This window comes from Coturnix japonica, chromosome 9 (genome assembly GCF_001577835.2).
Source record: "Coturnix japonica isolate 7356 chromosome 9, Coturnix japonica 2.1, whole genome shotgun sequence".
Lineage (NCBI taxonomy): Eukaryota > Metazoa > Chordata > Aves > Galliformes > Phasianidae > Coturnix > Coturnix japonica.
The window spans coordinates 1,967,578-1,987,108 of NC_029524.1; the positions used below are offsets into that span (position 1 = coordinate 1,967,578).

A 19,531-nucleotide genomic window follows, 5' to 3' on the forward strand; every position below is an offset into this window, starting at 1 on the left:
AGCCTCTCCATTCTTCAGACAGGAGTGACCCAAGCACTGCCAGCACCTCCCATTTGGTAACACAGCTGAAACCCAGACAGACACCTCCGAGGAAGTTTCCAGCTTCAGGAAAGCTGTGCGCTTTGTCAGGATGACATTCAGAGGGAAAGACTTATTCACCGCCTTTAACCCTTTCTCTCCACAAACCAATTGCAGGCCAGAGCGGGTTGATAGGACGTTACACTCTCACATGCTGAGCTGCTGTTGATAGACCCGGCTGCCCTTGGCTGACAAAGCTGGGTGCTCCCTGTTTCTTTAATCAAACCATTCATGTCGGCCACCTCAGAATGGATTTAAAAACATAACCTTTGGCTCCCGGCTCAGAAAATCCTGGTCATTATATTGTTCCTATTTCCTGATCCCAGGTCTCTCAAACCACAAAGGCTTTCAAAGTTGGCTGCAAAAACATTTACAATGGAAAAACTTATGCAAATGCACGTTAGCAGACATTTTTTACGGCACCTTCCCTTTCTGCAGTCTCCACCACCGCTCTGTAAAGACATCTTGTGTGTGTGTGTGTGTTTGCTGGTTACAAAGCAAAGCATTTGTACTAAAAATGCTCAATGGAAGCAGCTGTCTGTTCCAGTAAAACGTTCCCTGAGTGGCAACTTGTGCCCTCAGCCCTTGCCAGAACGCCTGTGTACATGGAGAAGCTGCCCAGCCTTCTGCCAGACAGCCCTGGGCAGCAGCATGTGCTGTCACCATAAGCCTGACCTCAGAGACAAGCAGACGGAGCAGAGTTATAAACGGCAGCACCGCCTCCACCGCTGCAAGAAACACGCTTTCAGAAAGAAGCTATACTGGGAAACCCACTTGTAGTTTCATGGGCAGTGGAGGGGGGGAATAAGTTGTTATTAATCCAACAACAAGGATCTGACAGGCAGAACGGGCTCTCACAGAGGCTCTTGTGGCCTCAGATAGTGCCTGCCTTATCCCCTGTAGTGCCAAATTCAGTCCTCAAACTTTACTTGCTGCCTTCAGTCTCCTTTGGTCCTGCAAACCCAGGGCAGGTGAGCACCTCTCTCTAGTGCTCAGCCCCAACCCAAATGCAGAGGTCAGGGCTGCCAGTGTTTCTCCTCTCCCTGTTTCCTACACGATGGTATTTACCCCATGAGACGCATTACTGGGGCAGGCAGATTCACTGCTGTGCTGAGTGCATCGTGCTCTGCTCCAGGAACGCAGCACTGTACAGGGTACAGTGTACAGCACTGTACACTGTACGCACACTGAACCAGAGCAAGAACGTGCCTCAGAGGTACTGAGCTCAGCGTTTGCAGTTACATGTAAATACATGACCGAACGGGCAATCAGGCTCTAAGAAGTCAAGAGGTTCTTTTATCTCAGAGCGCAGCAACAGACTTTGACTGTCCTTTTGTATCACGGGCAAGAGCAAAGAGTACAGCAGCAGAAGAGCCCAGCTTCGCTCTGCCAGCTCCCAACCATACCCTGTGGCCCAGCAGGTGAAAACCAGCCATGCTTTGCTGGGCTGCACCTTCCTAAGGGCACAGTGGCTGTTTGGGTGCAGGGGTAACCCCTCCATGAGCAGGGATGAAAGCACCAAGTTGAAAGTGTACTTACAGCACGCAGAGTGCATATGCCGAAGCAATGGACTCGCTGGCCCGCACAAGGAAGCTGCCATCCTTGCCTACTTTGGAGAGCAGGTCTTCGGCTCTGGAGCGAGTGATGTTGCCGTGGTACCAGCACTGATCCATGGCTGCAGCTGGAGGAAACCTGAATGCCAGTACAGGAGCTGCCAGAACTGCCTCTGTGTCTGTGTGTAACGATCAGGCAGCTCCAGCTCAGCAGCTTCCTGTTTCAATAGTACAGAGAGGGAAAGGAAACTCGGCCGCGGAGAACTTCCTCAACTCAAACAGCTCAGAGAGTGAGCATGACACGTTCCTGCAGCCCCTGCTCTCTCTGCATGCTACAACAGAAGCGACTGGTGAGCCCACATTCCCTGCCTTTCCCTTCACATCCCCATATTCAGTACCAAAACCCCACACGGGGGTTCCTCCTGCTCCCCCACTAACTCAGTCCCACAGGCATTGGTGGTCTGCCTTCCTATTTATGGTCTTTTGGCAGACCCTTTGGGTTTCCATCATTTTCCTGTCTGTCAGTCCTACCCATGACAGGTCTCCATGGGGAACAAATAAATCCCAGACTGGCCTGAAAACAACCTCTGCATTGGGATCCTTAGTAACAACCACCTCATTCCTGCACTGATCCTCACATTTAGCTAGGGGTTCAGCAAGGGACTTGAAAGACCCAAATAGAAATAATAACAATAATAAATTATCCCCATACACCTCCACGTACAAAAGTATAGCAGGATTAGTTTTGGGAGTCATTGGCCAAAGCTCCCTGTTAGCTGCTGTGAGACAGACTTGAAGGTCCTTCCAACAATAAATCCCCAAAGGTAGGACCGAGCAAAGTAATTTTTGGCAACCTGCGTCAGAGAGGAGAACTGGGACTTTCACTTCCCTTTTCTTTGTCTGCACATCTGTCCCTAGTCTAGGCTCTGTGCTGCACGCTCAGAGCTGCATCTCCAAGGCAAAGCAACAAGACATGCTTGCAACAAGCAACAGTGTGGCTGCAGGAGAACTGCTTGCATGGCAACTTTGGTTGCCTCTCCTCCAGCTGCTCTGCCTTTGAAGGCAATGCTTCTGCTCACCCACGTTTGAGCTGTAGTCCAAAGCAGCATCCAAGTGGGACTGTGTGTCAGGAGAGCCCCCGTGCAAAGCACACACAGCTCAGCACAGCCTTCAGCTCCCAGAGCCAGAAGTGCTGTGGATCACACACAGCATACAGGAGTGCTGCTGCTTCACACAGCAGGCAGAAGAAAGCAAAACCAGAATTTATGGACACTAAGAGGGAGATGGAAGCCATACAGCCCAGCACCCATCCCTCTTTGCCTCCCTGGCACTTTCAGCTTTCCAGACATTGACTCTACAGAGTCAATTCAGAACTGCGCAAACCTGCTAAATGGGCAGAACTGCAACATGCAGGGCTTCCTGTCCATGCTGAGCAAGCACTGTCTGCAGACCAAAATTAGCTCAGCAGGACCTGCCCTGCAGCTTCACCCAGATCTACACAGGCTTTAGAAGCCACACTCCCACAGTGAAGTCTGACGCTGAATGCTATGAAGTAGCTCTGAATGGACAACAGCTGTCAAGCTGCAGTGTGGGTGCAAGCCTTATTCTCCCTACTGAGAAGAGTGTCTGTGTATTGCAAAGAAGGCTGGTGAGCAGACCTGAGGATGAAGAGGGTAGAGAAGGAGAGTGCAACTGTTTGCCATAGAGAGTGCAGTGATCACATCCAGTGCACACAGTGATATACAGCCTGCAAGTTTACATAAGGATTAAGGTGCACTTCAAATAGCTATACAGTCATCCTACAGCTGGGATAAAGCATCTTGTAAGAGCTTCCCTTGTAAAACTAAAGAATAATGGATACAGCTGTCAGGCAAATCCAACCCAGACTCAACAGTAGCTATACAATAACTGCAGCAGCAGTATTCCACTTTACATCAGAGAATGAGGCCACAGCTAAAGCACTGCAATGTTGGCTAATCAAAAATTACAGCGCTCACAGTCTACAGACAGAACAAACATTATTGTTTCCCATGTTGACATGTTATTCCAAGCTTTCTCTCAGGCGCTTCAATAAATACTTTACCTGACCAGTGTTTGCCACAGATGGCCAGGCAGTATTCTACCAGCTGGCTGCAAACTCCCCAGCCTGCCCAGTGCATAAATATTGCATGTAGCATCACTCAAGTTTTACAGCAGTCACCCCAAAATCTTACCCATATCCAGGCTGTGTAGTTCAACGCCACATGAAAAATGCCCACAAGGGTATTTTCGTGTCATGAAACAAAAGGATTTCTTAGTATGCCTGACATGAGGAGCTGAATTAATAGGAGAGCTGTTAGCTTTGCTGAAGTCTAACTATAGCATTCCCTCACTAGGTGTCAACAGGCTCCTGGCCACTAAAGTCTATTCAGACTCTGGCTTTCATCTAAAAACCAGACGAATAATAGCCACTAAGTATTGGTTCCACTGCATGCTTTGCTGCTTCTTCAACCCAGCACATTACTGACCTGCTACTTGAGAAAGGCTCAAGAAATTGCAGGCATATTTGGGAAGGCCAGTTAATCTCTTCACTTCTTTGGTACCTGCAGCTTCCAGGTACCCTGAAACAAACCTAGATGAATGAGAAGAACCAACAGACCTTCTCTTTTTGTCTCTGAGAACTATAAGCAATGAACAGCAAAGGGGAATGCTCAGAAAGCAGAGGCTCGCATCCCTAAGCAGTGACAGTGCAAAGGACTCTGCAGGACCTGATAGAGCTCCCCAAAGGAGATGAGAACACTATGAAAAGGAGGTATTTTCCTGCAAGAGTAGAGCAAACAAACATTTTCCTTGGGGCTGCTTTATGCACACACACAAAACACAGCAATCAGCAAACAAGCTCAGGCTGGTTTGGAAACACTATTTCCAGAGGCATGAGCAAAGCTGCCCTGGCTCCACACGCTGCCCTTCAGGCCTATTCACTTCAGGTCACTCAGCTACTCGCAGCATATTACCTCCATCCAAATCTCAGCCTCAGAAGAGTCTCTCTCTTAAAAACGTGGGTTGTTCCCTTCCAAAAACTGCTGAAGATCTGTCTGCTTTTGAAAGCCTTCCAGCTCAAGCACTCCCATGCTCCTCTGACATTTACATCTTTGCCATTTTCTGGAAGCCAGGCAATGTTATTTGTTTCACACGCTGTCCTGTAGCTGGTAATACTCTATAATAATAACAGCCCTGCTAGCAAGACATTAGGTTGTCAGAGATAAAAGCAATTGCTTCATGGATCATAGCTTAGCACTTCTATTAGTAAGACCAGCAAGTATCTCCCCTCCTGACTATAAATTGGGAGCTCCCTCTGCAGACCTGTCCTGATCCTGCACTTCTGTTAGTGCCATTTCTGCCACCTGCCCTGTCCCCAGCCATGGGGCTATGGGGTCCTGCATAGGCCCCACTCTCGCTATCCATGCAAAGGGAATCACTGAAGCACACAAGGCCGTGGTTTTGGTACATGTGAGAAACTGCAGCTACTCACCGCAGTGTGAGCAAAAGGGCAAATAAGCAAGAACATACAGTATGGGAAGTAAGGAGAAGGTAAAGTTATGAAGAAGTCCCTAAGGGGCCTGAGAACTCAACAAGCAACCCCCAAATACAGTACAGAACTGGGCTGGGAACGCTTCAAGACGATGGAATCCCACAGCCTCTCTGAAAGCAGAAGGCAGCCAGCCCTGCCAATAGAAAGGAGTTGTCAGCAAGCACTACAAGTGCAAGGAGTGCACCCAACAAGAGTCAGCAGTTTTCTGAAGATAACAGCATAGGCAGGGCAGTATGCTCAGTGTCCTCTGCAGCACTTCTGCCACAACTTGTAAATACAGCTCAGCATAAAGTAGCTGCCCTCCATTCCCACACAGCCCTTGAGCTATCAGCACATGCATTTCTAATCAAGTCTATTGGAAGCCTTAAGGCGAGACCCCCTGTATGGAGGCCATGCTTGCCTTCAGCATATGATTTTTAAATTGGCAGCCAAAGGGAAGGATGAGAAGAGGGACAGGCAATAGAAAACAAGACCAAACGTGTTTAGTTTTAGCACATTTAATAGACTTTGTGATGTCCGCATGCTACAAGACAATACCCGGCTGACGGCATAGGAAGGATACAAAAATCCTTTTGCTGAAAGATGAGAGCTGATAGTGAAAAGAAGCATCAGCAAAGGTGGTTTTCAGAAGAATCCTGGTGAAAAGGCTTGAGACTCAGAACTCAGATGGGAAGGCTTGCTTCAAAGTGAACATTACAAAGATCATCTCTTCACACTGTCGATGGATCCCATATTCAAAGAGACAGGAGAACAAGGGTGAGCCATCTGGCCCAATCCCCATGTACTGCAGATCTGAGTAAGCACATAAGCCCTTGAAGAGGATGCTTGGCTTCGTCCAATGTGCTGGATTTAAAGGGCTTCTGTTGAGGTAAATTCCTAAATCTCTTCGTCCCTTTGGGTCTGCAGGATGAGCGTAAAGCAGCCAGCTATCTTGGCACCAGACGTAAGGGGGAGGAGGGAAGGCAACAATACTTCCATGACATCCAGAGGGAGGCTCTACAAGCTTTTCAACCCGATGGCCTTCATCAAAATCCACCCCGTTGTTGTAGCTGACAGCCTGGACTCTCGCTCCCCTGTTGGTCCTCGCGTTGCAGTAGAGCACATTCATGCCACAGCGGTGTATCTCAGCTACCTGGCACTCCCCTGCACTCTCTTTTCCCACAAAGTTCCCCATCTCCCACGTCATCCCATGGTCAGAGCTGATGAAGCAGAAGGAATAAGAGACAGGGTGTTGCTTATGGTCAATGATACGAAAGGCGTAGGCAGGAATCACAAGGCTCCGGGGCTCATTGGACAGCTGTAATCCATGACCAGGTCCCACTGCAAAAGTTGCCCAGTTCTTGTACTCTGTGCTGATGGTACTCTCAGTGATATCCTGCGCAGGGCTCCACGTGTGTCCTTGGTCCACGCTAGTGACGTAGCAGAGACGTACCAGGTTGATCTTTGTCCTGAGCTGGTGGTGCTCAGAGATCTTTCCTGGGACAGCTATGAAGAACAGGATCAGATTCCCCGAGACCTCATCATAAACAGGACAGGGATTCATGGATCGGTGACCTTCCAGCTTTGCATTGACAATGGTCTCCATGCTGCTCCACTGCCAAGGCAGAGTGAAGAGAGACAAGAGTGAAACAGATAAATCCAGGTTACAGAGTAAGGATGCTCAGATAAAGTTACAGAAGAGCTTGAGAACAACTGAGAAGAAGCAAGTCTGGAGGCAGAGTACAAAACGGGCATCACCAGATGTAAATTAAAAGAAATTAAGATTTCTTAAATGATGCAGGACTTACACACTTTACCAAACAGGTGAGCTATGCCCCTTTTTAAATTACTACTCATTGAGGAGCTGACAACTGCATCTCAATGCAGGTGTCTGATGACACTTAAAAACAACAGAGTAGTTGAACTGTAAGAAATTCTCATCAATATAGATATGACACAGACATGCCAGGGTTAAAACATGCTTGTAGACACTGTGCTCTGTTAGTGCCTCTCAGGAAGTCAGCTAGGTAACGGAGCCCTCTCCAAGCATACTGCACATTGATAAATCCATTTACATTTGGACTCCCACTCCCTTGTTCTGAGTGGTACCTAAATGTTACAACACTGCAGGTGCAGTGAGAGGCTGCTTCTGCTAGGAAGACTCCAGCTCTTAAGAGGTTCTGTTAAAGGATTACTATTCTCTGATAAACCACTGAGTTAGAAAAAGACACTTCTCTCCCACCCCACCCCCCCCCCCAAAAAAAAAAAAAAGACCTCAGTGCATTTGCAAATGATTATAAATAGAGTATCCACCACCCCCAGTCACCCAGCAAGATAACTGTTAATAATAATAACAACTGGTAGATTAATAAGGTGGCCCATTCGCTGGCACAGACAAACCAGATGACACTCTTTTGCGTGGGGAGACTGGCTGTTCTCAATTGTTTTTTAAGCCAGAAATTAGTTCTAGGAAGATGAATTAAAAAAACCCAAAAACTAGCCAGCGATTGCTAATTCACTGCTCCCTATCCTTGTGACACTCCTCATTTCTGCATCTTTGCAACTGCAGCAGGACTTATGTCCCATGTCTCTCTCTGCTTCTGCAGAGAAGGGTCAAAGCCCCACTTAATTTCCCCAACTATTGGGCAATCACGGGGTCGAATCCCAGCAGCTATAAAGGTAAATGCATTGCTCATAGGCTATAATTGTGCAGGTGACCTGTTCAACTACAGTGGACAGGGCAGATACATTCAAGTCCTTTGGGAGCAGGGCAGCAGTACAGTTGGACAGTCTCCTCCATTTCCTTACCAACTGGTACCTGAACATGGTGCGTGGCTGGGTTGTACGTGCCTCTGCGCATCACTATGAGCTTAGCATGCTCATCCACCAAATCCTCTCGTTCCTCAGCAAATGCCAGGATGATGCTGAAACGCGGCAGGTAGAGCAGTGCTGGAATTCGATAGCTCCACGTGCCATTCCGGAACAACACCTCTTGCTTGAGGACAGGAAACAAAGCCATTGTGCTAAGAGAATAAGAGAGAAATGCATTGCATTTTAACCCATACTTTAGCCCAGCAAAGTACAACAGGAACAGATCCCACCACTTTTTACCCTCCTTGCTCTTTGCTCTTCCTGCTCAGTGTGCCTGACATGCACCAAAACATCATTCCTGCTGCTTTCAGTTTCATGCTCTTCTGAAGAGGAGCCACGTGTTGCACAGCAGCCAGCAACACAGACCAGACTTTGTTCAGAAACAGCCTGGTTGATCTTACTAGAGTAAAGTAAGTTCTCTAAACACAGTAAATGAAAAGCTGCCTGTGGCTTGTTTCTTCTTAATGAAACTCACAAGCTGAGATCTTTGCGGGTTTGCTTTGTAATTCAGAAGGCTGATGATGATCAGACATTTTAGCATTTTCCCCTCTGAAAAGCACTATTGCCTTTGTTGGTGGTGTTTCCAAAACCCAGAACAGAACTTCTGCTTTGCTAAACATGAACTTTGAGCCTCATAAAAACAAGCCACTGAAGCAATCTCTGGCCCTAGCTATGACTCTATTTAAGGATGGTAAGCTCAGAGCATGGAAAAAGAAGGAAAACATCCTCTCCCAAAAGAATCACAAACAGTCTGAAAGATGTCAGCCAGCTGCATCTAAGCTGAGAGTGCCAGGCAAAGCCCAAGGCAGAACAAGAGATCTTATGGACTGGGTGCTGCAGGTTTCCAATTGGAACAGGAAGGGCCACTGCATGCCAGAAGCACACCTGGGGACTTGTGGGACCACATGCAGGTTCATAAAGGTACCACAGAACTTGGAAACAAAGGGATGAGCAGCATGGAGCTACTAATGAGTAAGGCATCAGGAGGGACTTCTGGTCCGGTGAGACACTTGTCATCCAACATTAGGGAGCAAGACAATCACAGAACAGCTTAGCTTGGAAGAGACCTTACAGCTCACCCAGTCCCAACCCCTGCCATGGACTGGCTGCCCCCACCAGCTCAAGCTGCCCAGAACCCATCCAGCCTGGTCCTGAGCACCTCTGCACCCACACTGCTACGGGCAACAGTGCCAGGGCTTCACTGCCCTCTTCCTCTCCTTGGATCCACTCAGCCTTCTGTCCTGTTGCACCACACCTCTCTTGGGAACTGATTTATCCTAGCAAAACCCCACTAGCTCAAGGGAATTATGTTTAAGCAGAGGGGAGGTGAAAAGGAAAAAGAAAGAAAAAGCCTCTCATATGATGGACCAGAAACTGAAGGTCTGAAAGCCCTCTGCTCAGCAGAGATGTCAGAGAGATGGGGAATAAAATGAAAACAAGATTTAAAAGGAAAAAGGAAAAAAAAAACACAAAAAAACCCAGCAAAATCAGGCCTTAGATCTCTGACGCATTGAGTGGGAAGGATGGCAGGGATAAGATGACAATACACTATGAGTAAGAGAGTAAGAAATTGAAATGCCTCCTACCTCAGCTGAGGCAAGACTTGCAATGCTGTCTTGAGCACTGAAGACTCTCTAAGATTTAGATACACAGGAAAGCGCTGTAGTGGTTGTTGGGTGTTGCATCGGATCCTCACGTTTCTGAGGGCTGTCTTGATAACTCAGGATCTGCACTGTTTCAGCTGAAGCCAGCTCAGCTCTACAGACCGGAGCCAGCCACAGCCCCATGGCTGCTCAGATGCGAAGCCACATGGGAGAGAACTTTCTCAATGGAATATTATTCCCTCCTCACTGCCACTTACAATACAGCAGAGCAGCTGCTATACAGAATCATTACCAGGCATCTGACCTCAGTCCTCCATGCAACAACATGAAGAAAGAAAGGAAGACCTTCCTAGGATAGAATAATTATGTGGGTCTGGCTACTCACACAGACTGCAGCCATGGCTGCGTTCTCCTGGTTCCTGGAACAGAAGTTCATCAGAGCACTTCCAGGCTACTTAAAGGGAGATTATTTCAAGAGATATTAGTCAGCCTATCTAGGGCAGCACAGGTTCCATAACATTCCTGCTCATGGTGCTATTCTGATACTGTAATCTTTTTGCAGGGCAGGGCAAGAGGGAGGGGGGAGTGGAGGGAAAAAAAAACAAAGAGGGATGAAAAATAAACAGTGGCAGAGATAGATGTAGGCTACACCCATACATTCCTGATGCAGAGCTGAGACCAGTACCACAGAGGCTGTGCTGCAGCGCAGGAGCAGAGCAGCTTACGGGAGCCAAGTCCCTCCTGCACAGTCCTGCCATCTGCAGGCAGCTCTGCCCCGTGCCCTTCACCCCTGTGCTGAGAGATGCTCAGTGGGGGTGCTGCAATATTCATCTTCTCTGATTGCTAAACCAGGGAAGGTGGGATGTTAAAAGGCTGTGAGTAGCTGCCATAGAAACAAGCCCAGGGTTCCTGGACACAGCACTTGCAACTGCAGTTGAGGAAAATACTAGAATTACATGATTTTTCCATCTATCCAGAGATGAAACAGGTGTGTGTGTATACACACATATACACATATTTGTGTACGCACATCCTGTATGTAGGGAGTATATTAAGACTGCATGCATATACATACATACAACACATCCATCTGCAGAGAAACCCTTCCTTCTTTTTCATTAAACACATTTGAAATTCACTATTAAGTTTCTTCTGTCTTCTTCATTGGTGGATCCTCAAGCAGAGAAAGAGTCTCAACAGCCTGAGTTACACAGAATGGAAGAGATGCAGAATCTTAAAACAGATTGAGGCTATTGATATACACGCAACAAGAACAAAAACTTGTGCTGCTTTAGCTACCTTCCAGCCAATTGAAAAATACCATCAGCAGAACATCAGATCATGATCAGGACAGTCTGAAGCCTGTTCCTCACCAAAGCACCAGGGAAGCTGCTGCCCTAAGTACCCCATCTCCAGGCAGATGTGGGCAGACAGGGAGAAAGAAGGGCACGGTAAGAAAAAGGGGGAGTTAAACTGGAGGAAACCATTAGTCAGAACTTGCAAGTTATACAGCTGCAATGATTTCCAAAGAGTCAAAATAAATAGCAGTGGGCAACAAAGTGAATCTGTGATGGATGTGAAACCCAGAAGGAGACCAAGCTGCTGAAAGGAATAGGTGCTGGGAGTCCCCAGGAGTAGGTATTTGTCTTTCCACTCAGTCCTCCAAAGCAGCTCATGTGGTTCTTTGGTGGCAGTTTGTTGTTGTTTGGTTTGTTTTAAATATAAGGGAGAATTGGCCCTTGTGTGTTTATTTGTTTTAACCCTCTCCAAGAAAAGTGACTAAGAAGGATAACATTTCCACTGGCTTCTGTTAAAAACTATCCTTAACACATTCAGGTCCAAGAAGAAATGGCAGCATGTTTACTCTGCAGGAATCCAGACAGGTCCCAAACAAACAAACACAGAAACCTATTGGAAGGGACTGGGGAAAGGGGCAAGGGACACAAAAGAACCTGAAAGAGCGAAACTCAAAACTCAACTAAAATTCTGCTTTTCAAGACAGGCACATGAAGCCAAATCCTGCCCTTCTATACTCAGTGTCAGCCCTGGATTTTCAGTGTTTTCCATATAGGAATATAGCAATTAGCCAAGCACTATCCTAAAATACTTTTTTTTTGTTTGTTTCATTTAAGCAAAAAGAAAATGCTTCAATTGGGCTACTGCACAGATAGGGATCAGGAGAAGCCACATTCCTGTTGCACAGGGCTAAGAAGTAATCGACTCAACCTGCTTCCAGAATACTATACAGCATATTTCAGTACACAAGCCTTCCCTCCTAGTTAAATGGAATCACTGTAGCTGTTTCTGCTGAAATTCAGCACCAGAGAGCTCTAATTCCAGCCTCCTCCATAGACCAGGTCCTGCACTAAATCTAGCACATGAGTTCTCAAACAGCACCAACATATCAGCCTCAATGTCAAGTCAGAAGAGAACGTTATCAGTGAGGCCAGCCAAACAATAGATCTTAAACAAAAGGCTCTTTTCAACATTCAGAATTCAAGACTTAAAAGGCACTTGAAGGAGTTACTTTAATCTAGTGTCAACTGGATCCAACTTTTTAACTACTCTTGAAACAGAAAGTTTTTCTCACAGCTTGAGCTTCATACCAAAACTTAGATGGGGATTTTTAGCCTCCTCGGTAGATGCTTTCCTAAACAATCAAGTTCTGCTTTCAAAACAGCTCCTGTGCTTTATAACACAGGTTTTCTCAGCAGTACAGAGGAATTACATGAAGCAGCTCTGTTTTTTCCTAGCATATAGTGGAGGACTACACATACTCCTACCTGAACCTCCAAAATATTGTATTTACCTCTTTAGCTCCCAGCAATACCCACCATTACGTAGAGAATAAAGAGGGAGAAAACAGAAGGAAAAAGAAAAGGAAATACCTCATTTCACTTTGTGCCTCCTGGAAGTCACATGAAAGGCAAAGGGAAGTAAAAAACAAACAAACAAACAAGAGAAAAGCACTCCTATTGAATACAAGAAAAGAGAAGTTCACCACACTCTCACCAACCTGTCTCCAACCTGCAAGATTATTTATGTTGGCAGCGATGTCAGCTGTCTCGGATCCCCCGGGAAGAGCCAGCAGCAAGCATGTATACACAAGCTGACATTTAAATAGCAAACCTGCTTTGCATAGAAGGGGAGGTCCCATGTGAGCAGGACAAATGTTAGGGAAAGATTTTTAAGCGTTCATAGTAATTAACATGTTTCTACCTGCATGGATCAACAGGACTATGTTGTTGTTGATAGTTACACCATTCAGCATGCTGTCATATCCTGGACTTCTTGTCCCCTCATGCTAAGGAGGGGAAAGTTCTTTCAATCCCTACGCGCAGACTTGCAGTGTATCTTCTCATAGGGCTCCTGAGCACCGTGAAAATTGGCTGAAAGAAGTCAGAAAATGGTTATAACAGCAGGTGAAATTGCTATGTCAACCTGATGCGTTCCTCTGGTGGCTCTACTCACCTCCCATCTATCCACACGCTGTTTTTTGATGAAGAAATGGGTCAACACAGGAATCCCCCAAGCAGTAGCACAGGAACAACATGCTGGTGTATACAGATGAAGTTTCCAGCAGCTTATGTGGTGGCATTACCGGTGTCAAACTACACCCCCACAGCTGCAGTCAATAAAGCATTGAGCAGGGCTGAGTAACAGAGAGTTTGAACCTGGAGTCCCAGCATGTGGTGGGAGGCTGAGGGAGAAGAAGCCATTGCTTCTCCCAGGTGCGGCCTGCCTAGCTTACAGGCAGCACCTGTAGCTCCTGCTGCTGGGAGCAGCCAAGCAAACGCATTAATCATCTACCTTGTGCTGCTGGTGTAATGTGGTACTGTAGCTGTTGTTAGAGATGGCCTTTTCTTTTCTTTGCTGTTCCTCTTGCTTTACCTTCTTCTCTACTGTTTCCATTGCTGCCATTAATGCTTCTTGCCTCTCAATTTGCTAGGCAAAAAAAAACAATAACAACAATAATCCTGTAAGCAGATCTTGCTAGTAACATAAAAGGAGAAAGCAAGGCCTACTCACTTGTTAGCAGTTGTGGTTTTGATCTGTGCAAGCCAAACACGGAGTTGCAAGGGTGTGGATTTACAACCAGCTGACTTAATTAAATTCTCCTGTGTTACCATCTTTCCTCTCTCTTGAGCAACCCTGCCTCCTTTCTTGTGCCAGCGCTGATGCTCATCTTGCTTTGGCAAGCCATCAGAGGATGTCAGGCTGGCAGAAAACTAATCTAGGAAAGAAAAAGGAGAAGAAAAAAGAAACGTGAACAGTTTTCTGCTGGGTCACTGTCCTGGACTGCGTCATCCAGAGTCAGACAAGCAGCAGGGGAGGGAGCAGGAGCGTGAAGGTGTTGACACAAGGAGCAGACTCACCTCTCCAGCTGGCAGCTGGCCATTAGAGCAAATTAGCTGCGTCATAAAACCACACCCCATATTTATGAACCTCACCTTAGCTGGGCAAGCAAAGTATTACCTTGACTGAGAGACACAAAAGGAGCCTGAGGGCATTTGTATTTTGTTGTATCTGGAACCAAACAATAGATAACAAAAGGGAAAACTCCTCAAGAGACAAAGGCATTGATATCCATGAGATAATAACTTCTAACAGCAAGTCCTGGAGAAAGTCCAGAGTTGTGCATAAGAGACACAATTAAGAAAGAAGGAAAGACACCGGGAATGCTGCTAAGACAGTGCCAGAAAGCGAGACATGAAGGATTGCTATTCGGATTTCACATTTTTTCTGCTCCCTGGCTAACGGCTGCGTTGCTCAAGTGGCGTTCTGAGTCACACGCTGCTTCTGCAGTCAGACAACCCATAAAAGCACGTTTGTTTCATGCAGATCACCTCGCTTGGCTCTAGCTTAAAACCGGTTGTCCATTTCTCCTTAGAGGCCCATCCCAAACGTGGCTCGCAGCACATACTATGGAGGCAGCGCTCTGTGCTCTACAGCAGCAGCACTGGGTGGTAGCGTGGCTGTGCCTCTGGCCACCGCCCAGTTCCCACTGCCCTCACCCTTCCTCCCCAAGCATCTATACAGAGTGGGTTTCTCAGTATAGATGTGCTGGGCTCGATCCCCCCTGCTTCCTTCTGCTGTAAACCAGAATCAGTGGCACAGTGAAGTTTCAATAAGTCTGGGGAGAATCAAGCTTGTCATTTCTGTTATTCCACACTTACTTCATCGCCTTTATATCTGATCGTTGTAATGAAAACGTTTTTAAAAAGGTTAAAAAATGCAAATGGGGTGTGTGGGTGCATTAATAAGAGGATATAAAAATAATGCAGAAGAGAATGTAATGAAAGAATACTGAACAATGGAGCTTTTGCATTTGGAGGACCACGTTCAATTTTGGGTGCCACGTCTTAGGAAAGATATAACAGGAGCTGCAAACGAAGGCTAAGAAATCAGAAGCTAATGCTGGCGAGTGTATGTGAAAACAAGTAGGGAAATGAGATGTTGTAATTAACAGGAGTGACACACGGTCCATTAAAAACTGTCGGCGTATATTTCCCTTGCAGAATGTTTAAACCAGAATCCATTGGTTTGTTGAACTGTAAGGAAGGCAGGCAGGCTCAGGTAGTTCTGTGTGATGGCTTAGCTACAGAGCATGGCAGCTGTCATCAGCCAGCTAACATTAAAATCTAGATGCCCTGTGTGGAGTTAGGCTGTAGGAGGAAGAATTACACTGCTTTGCAAATTTTCAGTTACAACACTATGGGCTGCCCTCCAGGCCTTAGGCAATATGGCATCATTTGTGCAGAACACGAGACCTGGTGGCTGACTGCTCTGTTAGCAAAAACAAACCAAGAGAAAGCCAAAGTAATAATACTGAATGGAACTCACGCAAGCGTTCAATTTCCCAGTAAATCATAGCCTAACTCTTACATTTTTCCTCTCCTCATAGAAAGACTTGAGCAAAATCACCACTCAAGGAACACTGCAATGACGCTACCATACACCTGTCTGCATTCTGACCTTCCACGGTGGGCTTTGTGTTCATCATGGGGAACCTTATGCCCCCATGAAAGACAGTGTCCAGTGCCTATAATGTGTGGTGTACCTTTCTGCTGTTCATTCTTCTCATTTGGAACAGAAAAAAAAATGAATATGTTTTAATTTTGTAACAAAAGGGAGGTAAGCAAAAAGAGACACAGTGGGATTTACATACAAAAAGAGGACTGTGGACGCAGGATTTATCTAGTTCTCAAAATAGCAAAGCAATGAGGAGTTGCTCTGGGACAACTTGGGCAAAGACAGAAAAGTGCAGTAAAACTGGAATCTCTTTCCTAATATCCCCTCCCAGCTCTGGGGACACTGACAAACAAGTCTGAAACATGAGGTCTACCTGGGAGCAAACCTTGCGACAGCACATCCCTCACACTCGTGTCCCGCTAGCTCACACAGCAGGCGTGCACAGTCTGACGGCAACTCTGAGTAATCATTACAAGAGTAATTGCTGACAGCCCTGCATGCCAAGGCCAGGCCCTCAGCTGATATAAAGGGACAGTGGCATTGGTGGCCAAGAAGCTATGACAACCACCCGCAGATTAACCAGAGCTTTCCTGAATGAATATTTGGATTTCCACAGAGTAGACTGGGTGTGGGCAAAATACAATTGCTATTACCAGAAATGGGGTAATGTTACAACCAATTAAAACAAACGGGCAGTTGGCAAGTCTGGTGAACTTTAAAAAGGAAAAATAAATCATAGGAAAGGCCAGCGGGAGATACGATGCTTTATGCCATTCCATCTGCAGGCTCACAAATAGCAGGTGAGTTGAAGGAGCTCCAGGATGAAGAAAAAGCTGCCTCCTAAGTACAGAGCTACATAGGTGTCTGTAGGAAGTGGGGTTTTTTTGGTCTTCCTCTGAAGCACTGGGCTCTAAGCTGTTTGCAGAAGAGAGACATTCATTTAAGTAAGCCCACTTGCAAGCATAGCAAATGTAAGCACAACCTGAATTGGAAATCAAAGTATTTCAGGGGAGAAAATTATAATGCATTTGGATAGATGGTTACAAAAGGCCTTGCAATAAAACCAGGCTGGGTTTGCTACATCCCAGGCGTCCCAGAGCACAGGTACAGGAACACACATGGAATGTAAAACCTGATAGGCTAAAAATAGTCACAAGCACGTAGGTTTTGTCATCTCTAATGGCTGGAAATAATGTAAAGCAAGAGCAGTAGCTCAGCCAGTGGGGCTGAAAAGTGTGAGCAAATGCCTTTTGCTGTTTCCACGTATTTGAGTTTGCAGATTTGAAGAGAAGTTTCACCCAGTTTTATACAACTGGTTTTACAGAGCCCTGTCATTAAACCTTTGGCACAAGCAGTGCAAAGGACATTCAGAGCATGTTTGTGCTGACTTACCTGGGTAAAGGGAAAGCTGTTCCTTTAAATTGTTTGCTGTGGCTCTGGAAACTGAGCAAACAAAGTCAGAGGGAAACTTCCCTTTCAAGTGGAACTGTCAGAAGGTACAAGGACTGAAGGACAGAGATCTTCAATAGGACCCACCTGCATCGGGATTCAGAGCTGAACTGCAAATTTCTAACAACCTGGGGGAGTTTAGTCTAGATTTGTTGGACATACCTAATCCCGATGGCAAATGAGAGCCTGGTTCAGCCCCAGACAGTCAGGTGAGTAAAATCCTATTCTGGGGGGATGCTGGAAGAGGAACGGTCTGAGGAAGAAACCTCGGACCACAAAGAAAGGCACAAGTGCAGTGCCTGAGAAAGGAGCAGCTTTGCTTTGCCAGCAAAGTCACCCTGAAGGGACACTGTGCAACCTGGAATGGAGGCACTGCTGGCACAGCCCGACAGGCTGCACAGCCAGCAGGGAGGAAGCCCAGGCAGAAAGGAGGCTCAGGCTGCACAAAATGGGCATTAAGGTGACCAAGTAAAGAGCAAACATCCCCAGAGCAATCAATCACACCGGGCGTCTTTTTCCAGGGGCAGGACAAGCTGTGATTTTTTTTTTTTCCTGGCAAATGTTTGCATGTCATCTTGCTTAAAAATAAAACAAAACAAAACAACAACAACAACAAAAAAAAAAAAAAAACAGAAAGAAAGAAAATAAAGGCAGGGAATATGAAAAGCAGCCTGTTTTCCTCCTAAAGGCAGGCTGATCTTTCCCCTTAGCTGAGCTGTCCTTTCACTCTCAGGAGACCAATTGCTGTGTATCCACTATGGCTGTAAACGCAATCCCAGCAATGATGGATCTTTTTACATGTGCCAAGTAAACAAGAAATCAAATCTCATAAGAACAAGGTAGCTCTGGAGGTATTCACCTATTGACAGATTCAGCGTTACAGCAGATCTGGCAGCTCCAGACAGAAAGTAGGAAACGGCATTGAAAAAAAATACATATTTTTTTTAGCATTTCCCTGAGTACGTAAAAAGGTCTAATTGGATTACATTCATCTCAGGAGATGGATGGGAATTTTGCTCAGGGCTGATCTTACCCAGGCTCAGATAATGACTGATAAATCCAACCCACTTTAAAACCAGCTGTAAATACAAGAGTATGAGGGAAACGCCACAGTAATTGACAGAAAAGAAGTGCCTGGAGACAAAGAATGCATTGTCCCACACTGCCTAATTTTGAGAGAACATTTGCAAGACAATGTAAAATGCTTTAACTATATAATTACCATTATCTGTCCCTATGCATGTTGGCAATGCCTTGGGTTTTTACTATGTCTACTTTTGGCAGGAGCTTGTTCTGTGTTTTCTGTCAGCAATAATATCACCATCTTTACCACATTTACCACATTTGCCTGGAGGCAATGTTTTATCATCCCAAGTTACAGCCCATGGAATCACCCCCATGCTATACTTGGGTATAAAATAAGAAAAACTGACAAGATTCAGTGCAGCCTAAAACAATCTAGAATCCTTGGCTCCTTCCTGCCTTCTCTTTCCTAGCCAAAATCTCTGAATCAGATAGCCATGAAAAAACAGATCTTGCTTAATCTGCAAAACCTGGACCCTGCTGTCCAAAAGGGAGCACTTCTGGAAACAGTGAGCCCACAGCCCAAAGAGCAACAGGGAATGACAGCTTCAGAGAAGATGCCCGCGCTTGGGTTAGGAATGTAGGAAAATGCAAATGAATAGAACAAAAAATAGATAATATCCAAAGAGGTTCTGGTTTCTTTTTAACTACAGTATTATCCAGTATTATTCTTTTGAACATATAAGATTCTCTCTACACCATACTCTTGCTTGAGCTCCTTGCTGAAGTAGCTCCCAATGAAAGACCATGGGAGAAATGCAGGAGAATTTACATAGTGTGGTACAGTGCCCTCCCTCTAGCAGCAGGGAACCCAGACCCAGGAAAACCCGACTTGTTCAGGGAATTGCAGCAGAGCTGAGAAATGAACTCTGCCCTCACAGGAGCAAACTCAGTGCCAAAGCCAGGGGATTTCCCACACCCATCCCCGCTTTGCTCCTTCCATGCTTAAAATTGGGGAGGGAAAGAACTGCTGTTAGTGGAAAGGGCTCAAAGGAGAAGCCCTGCCAATCTTTTCCAGCATTTCCACTCTGAAGTGAGCTATATAATTGTGGCTGAGGAGACTATGTCTCTTATTGGACAAAAAAATGAAGACTTAGTGCAGATGAATACACAGACAGACAGCATTGCAGGGGTGCCTGTTTCTTGGCAGCACAGCACTGCCTACTGCTGTAGCTGGCAAACTGGATGTGACTGCCAAAGCCCAGAACTGGTACCCCAGTCTTAGGACAGAAGAAACAGCTGTGCACTGGGAGCAGCAGTCCTGCCAGCACCTGCCTTCTTACCAAGGTCTGTTCCTCGGGGCTACAAAGAGACGTTCTGGAGAAGCTTGCATTTCTGATGCTATTTGTTGCACGATTTCTAGAGTTGCC

General features: G+C 46.2%; 2 protein-coding genes across 7 annotated transcripts in view; both read right to left on the reverse strand.

Moving 5' to 3' along the window:
• Positions 1-1,860, reverse strand: part of INPP5D (inositol polyphosphate-5-phosphatase D) — a 43,316-nt gene extending 41,456 nt beyond the window's left edge. The window contains exon 1 of the mRNA XM_032446452.1: positions 1,618-1,860. Coding sequence (XP_032302343.1) covers positions 1,618-1,751 — 134 coding nt within the window. The 5' untranslated portion in view covers positions 1,752-1,860. The remainder of the gene's footprint in view (positions 1-1,617) is intronic.
• A 3,823-nt stretch (positions 1,861-5,683) lies between these two features.
• The window catches only part of NEU2 (neuraminidase 2), a 31,292-nt gene continuing 17,444 nt past the window's right edge, over positions 5,684-19,531 (reverse strand). The window contains exons 3-8 of one of the 6 annotated variants that reach the window (XM_015871156.2): positions 13,686-13,890; positions 13,467-13,601; positions 13,128-13,281; positions 12,876-13,045; positions 8,000-8,204; positions 5,684-6,796 (exon numbers count right to left, since the gene is read on the reverse strand). In XM_015871156.2, coding sequence (XP_015726642.1) covers positions 5,858-6,796; positions 8,000-8,200 — 1,140 coding nt within the window. In that variant the 5' untranslated portion in view covers positions 8,201-8,204; positions 12,876-13,045; positions 13,128-13,281; positions 13,467-13,601; positions 13,686-13,890 and the 3' untranslated portion in view covers positions 5,684-5,857. Of the gene's footprint in view, positions 6,797-7,999; positions 8,205-8,292; positions 9,605-9,638; positions 10,504-12,672; positions 12,855-12,875; positions 13,046-13,127; positions 13,602-13,685; positions 15,371-19,531 lie in introns of those variants that run through there. The other 5 variants (XM_015871155.2, XM_015871157.2, XM_015871158.2 and 2 more) reach the window with 5 other exon arrangements.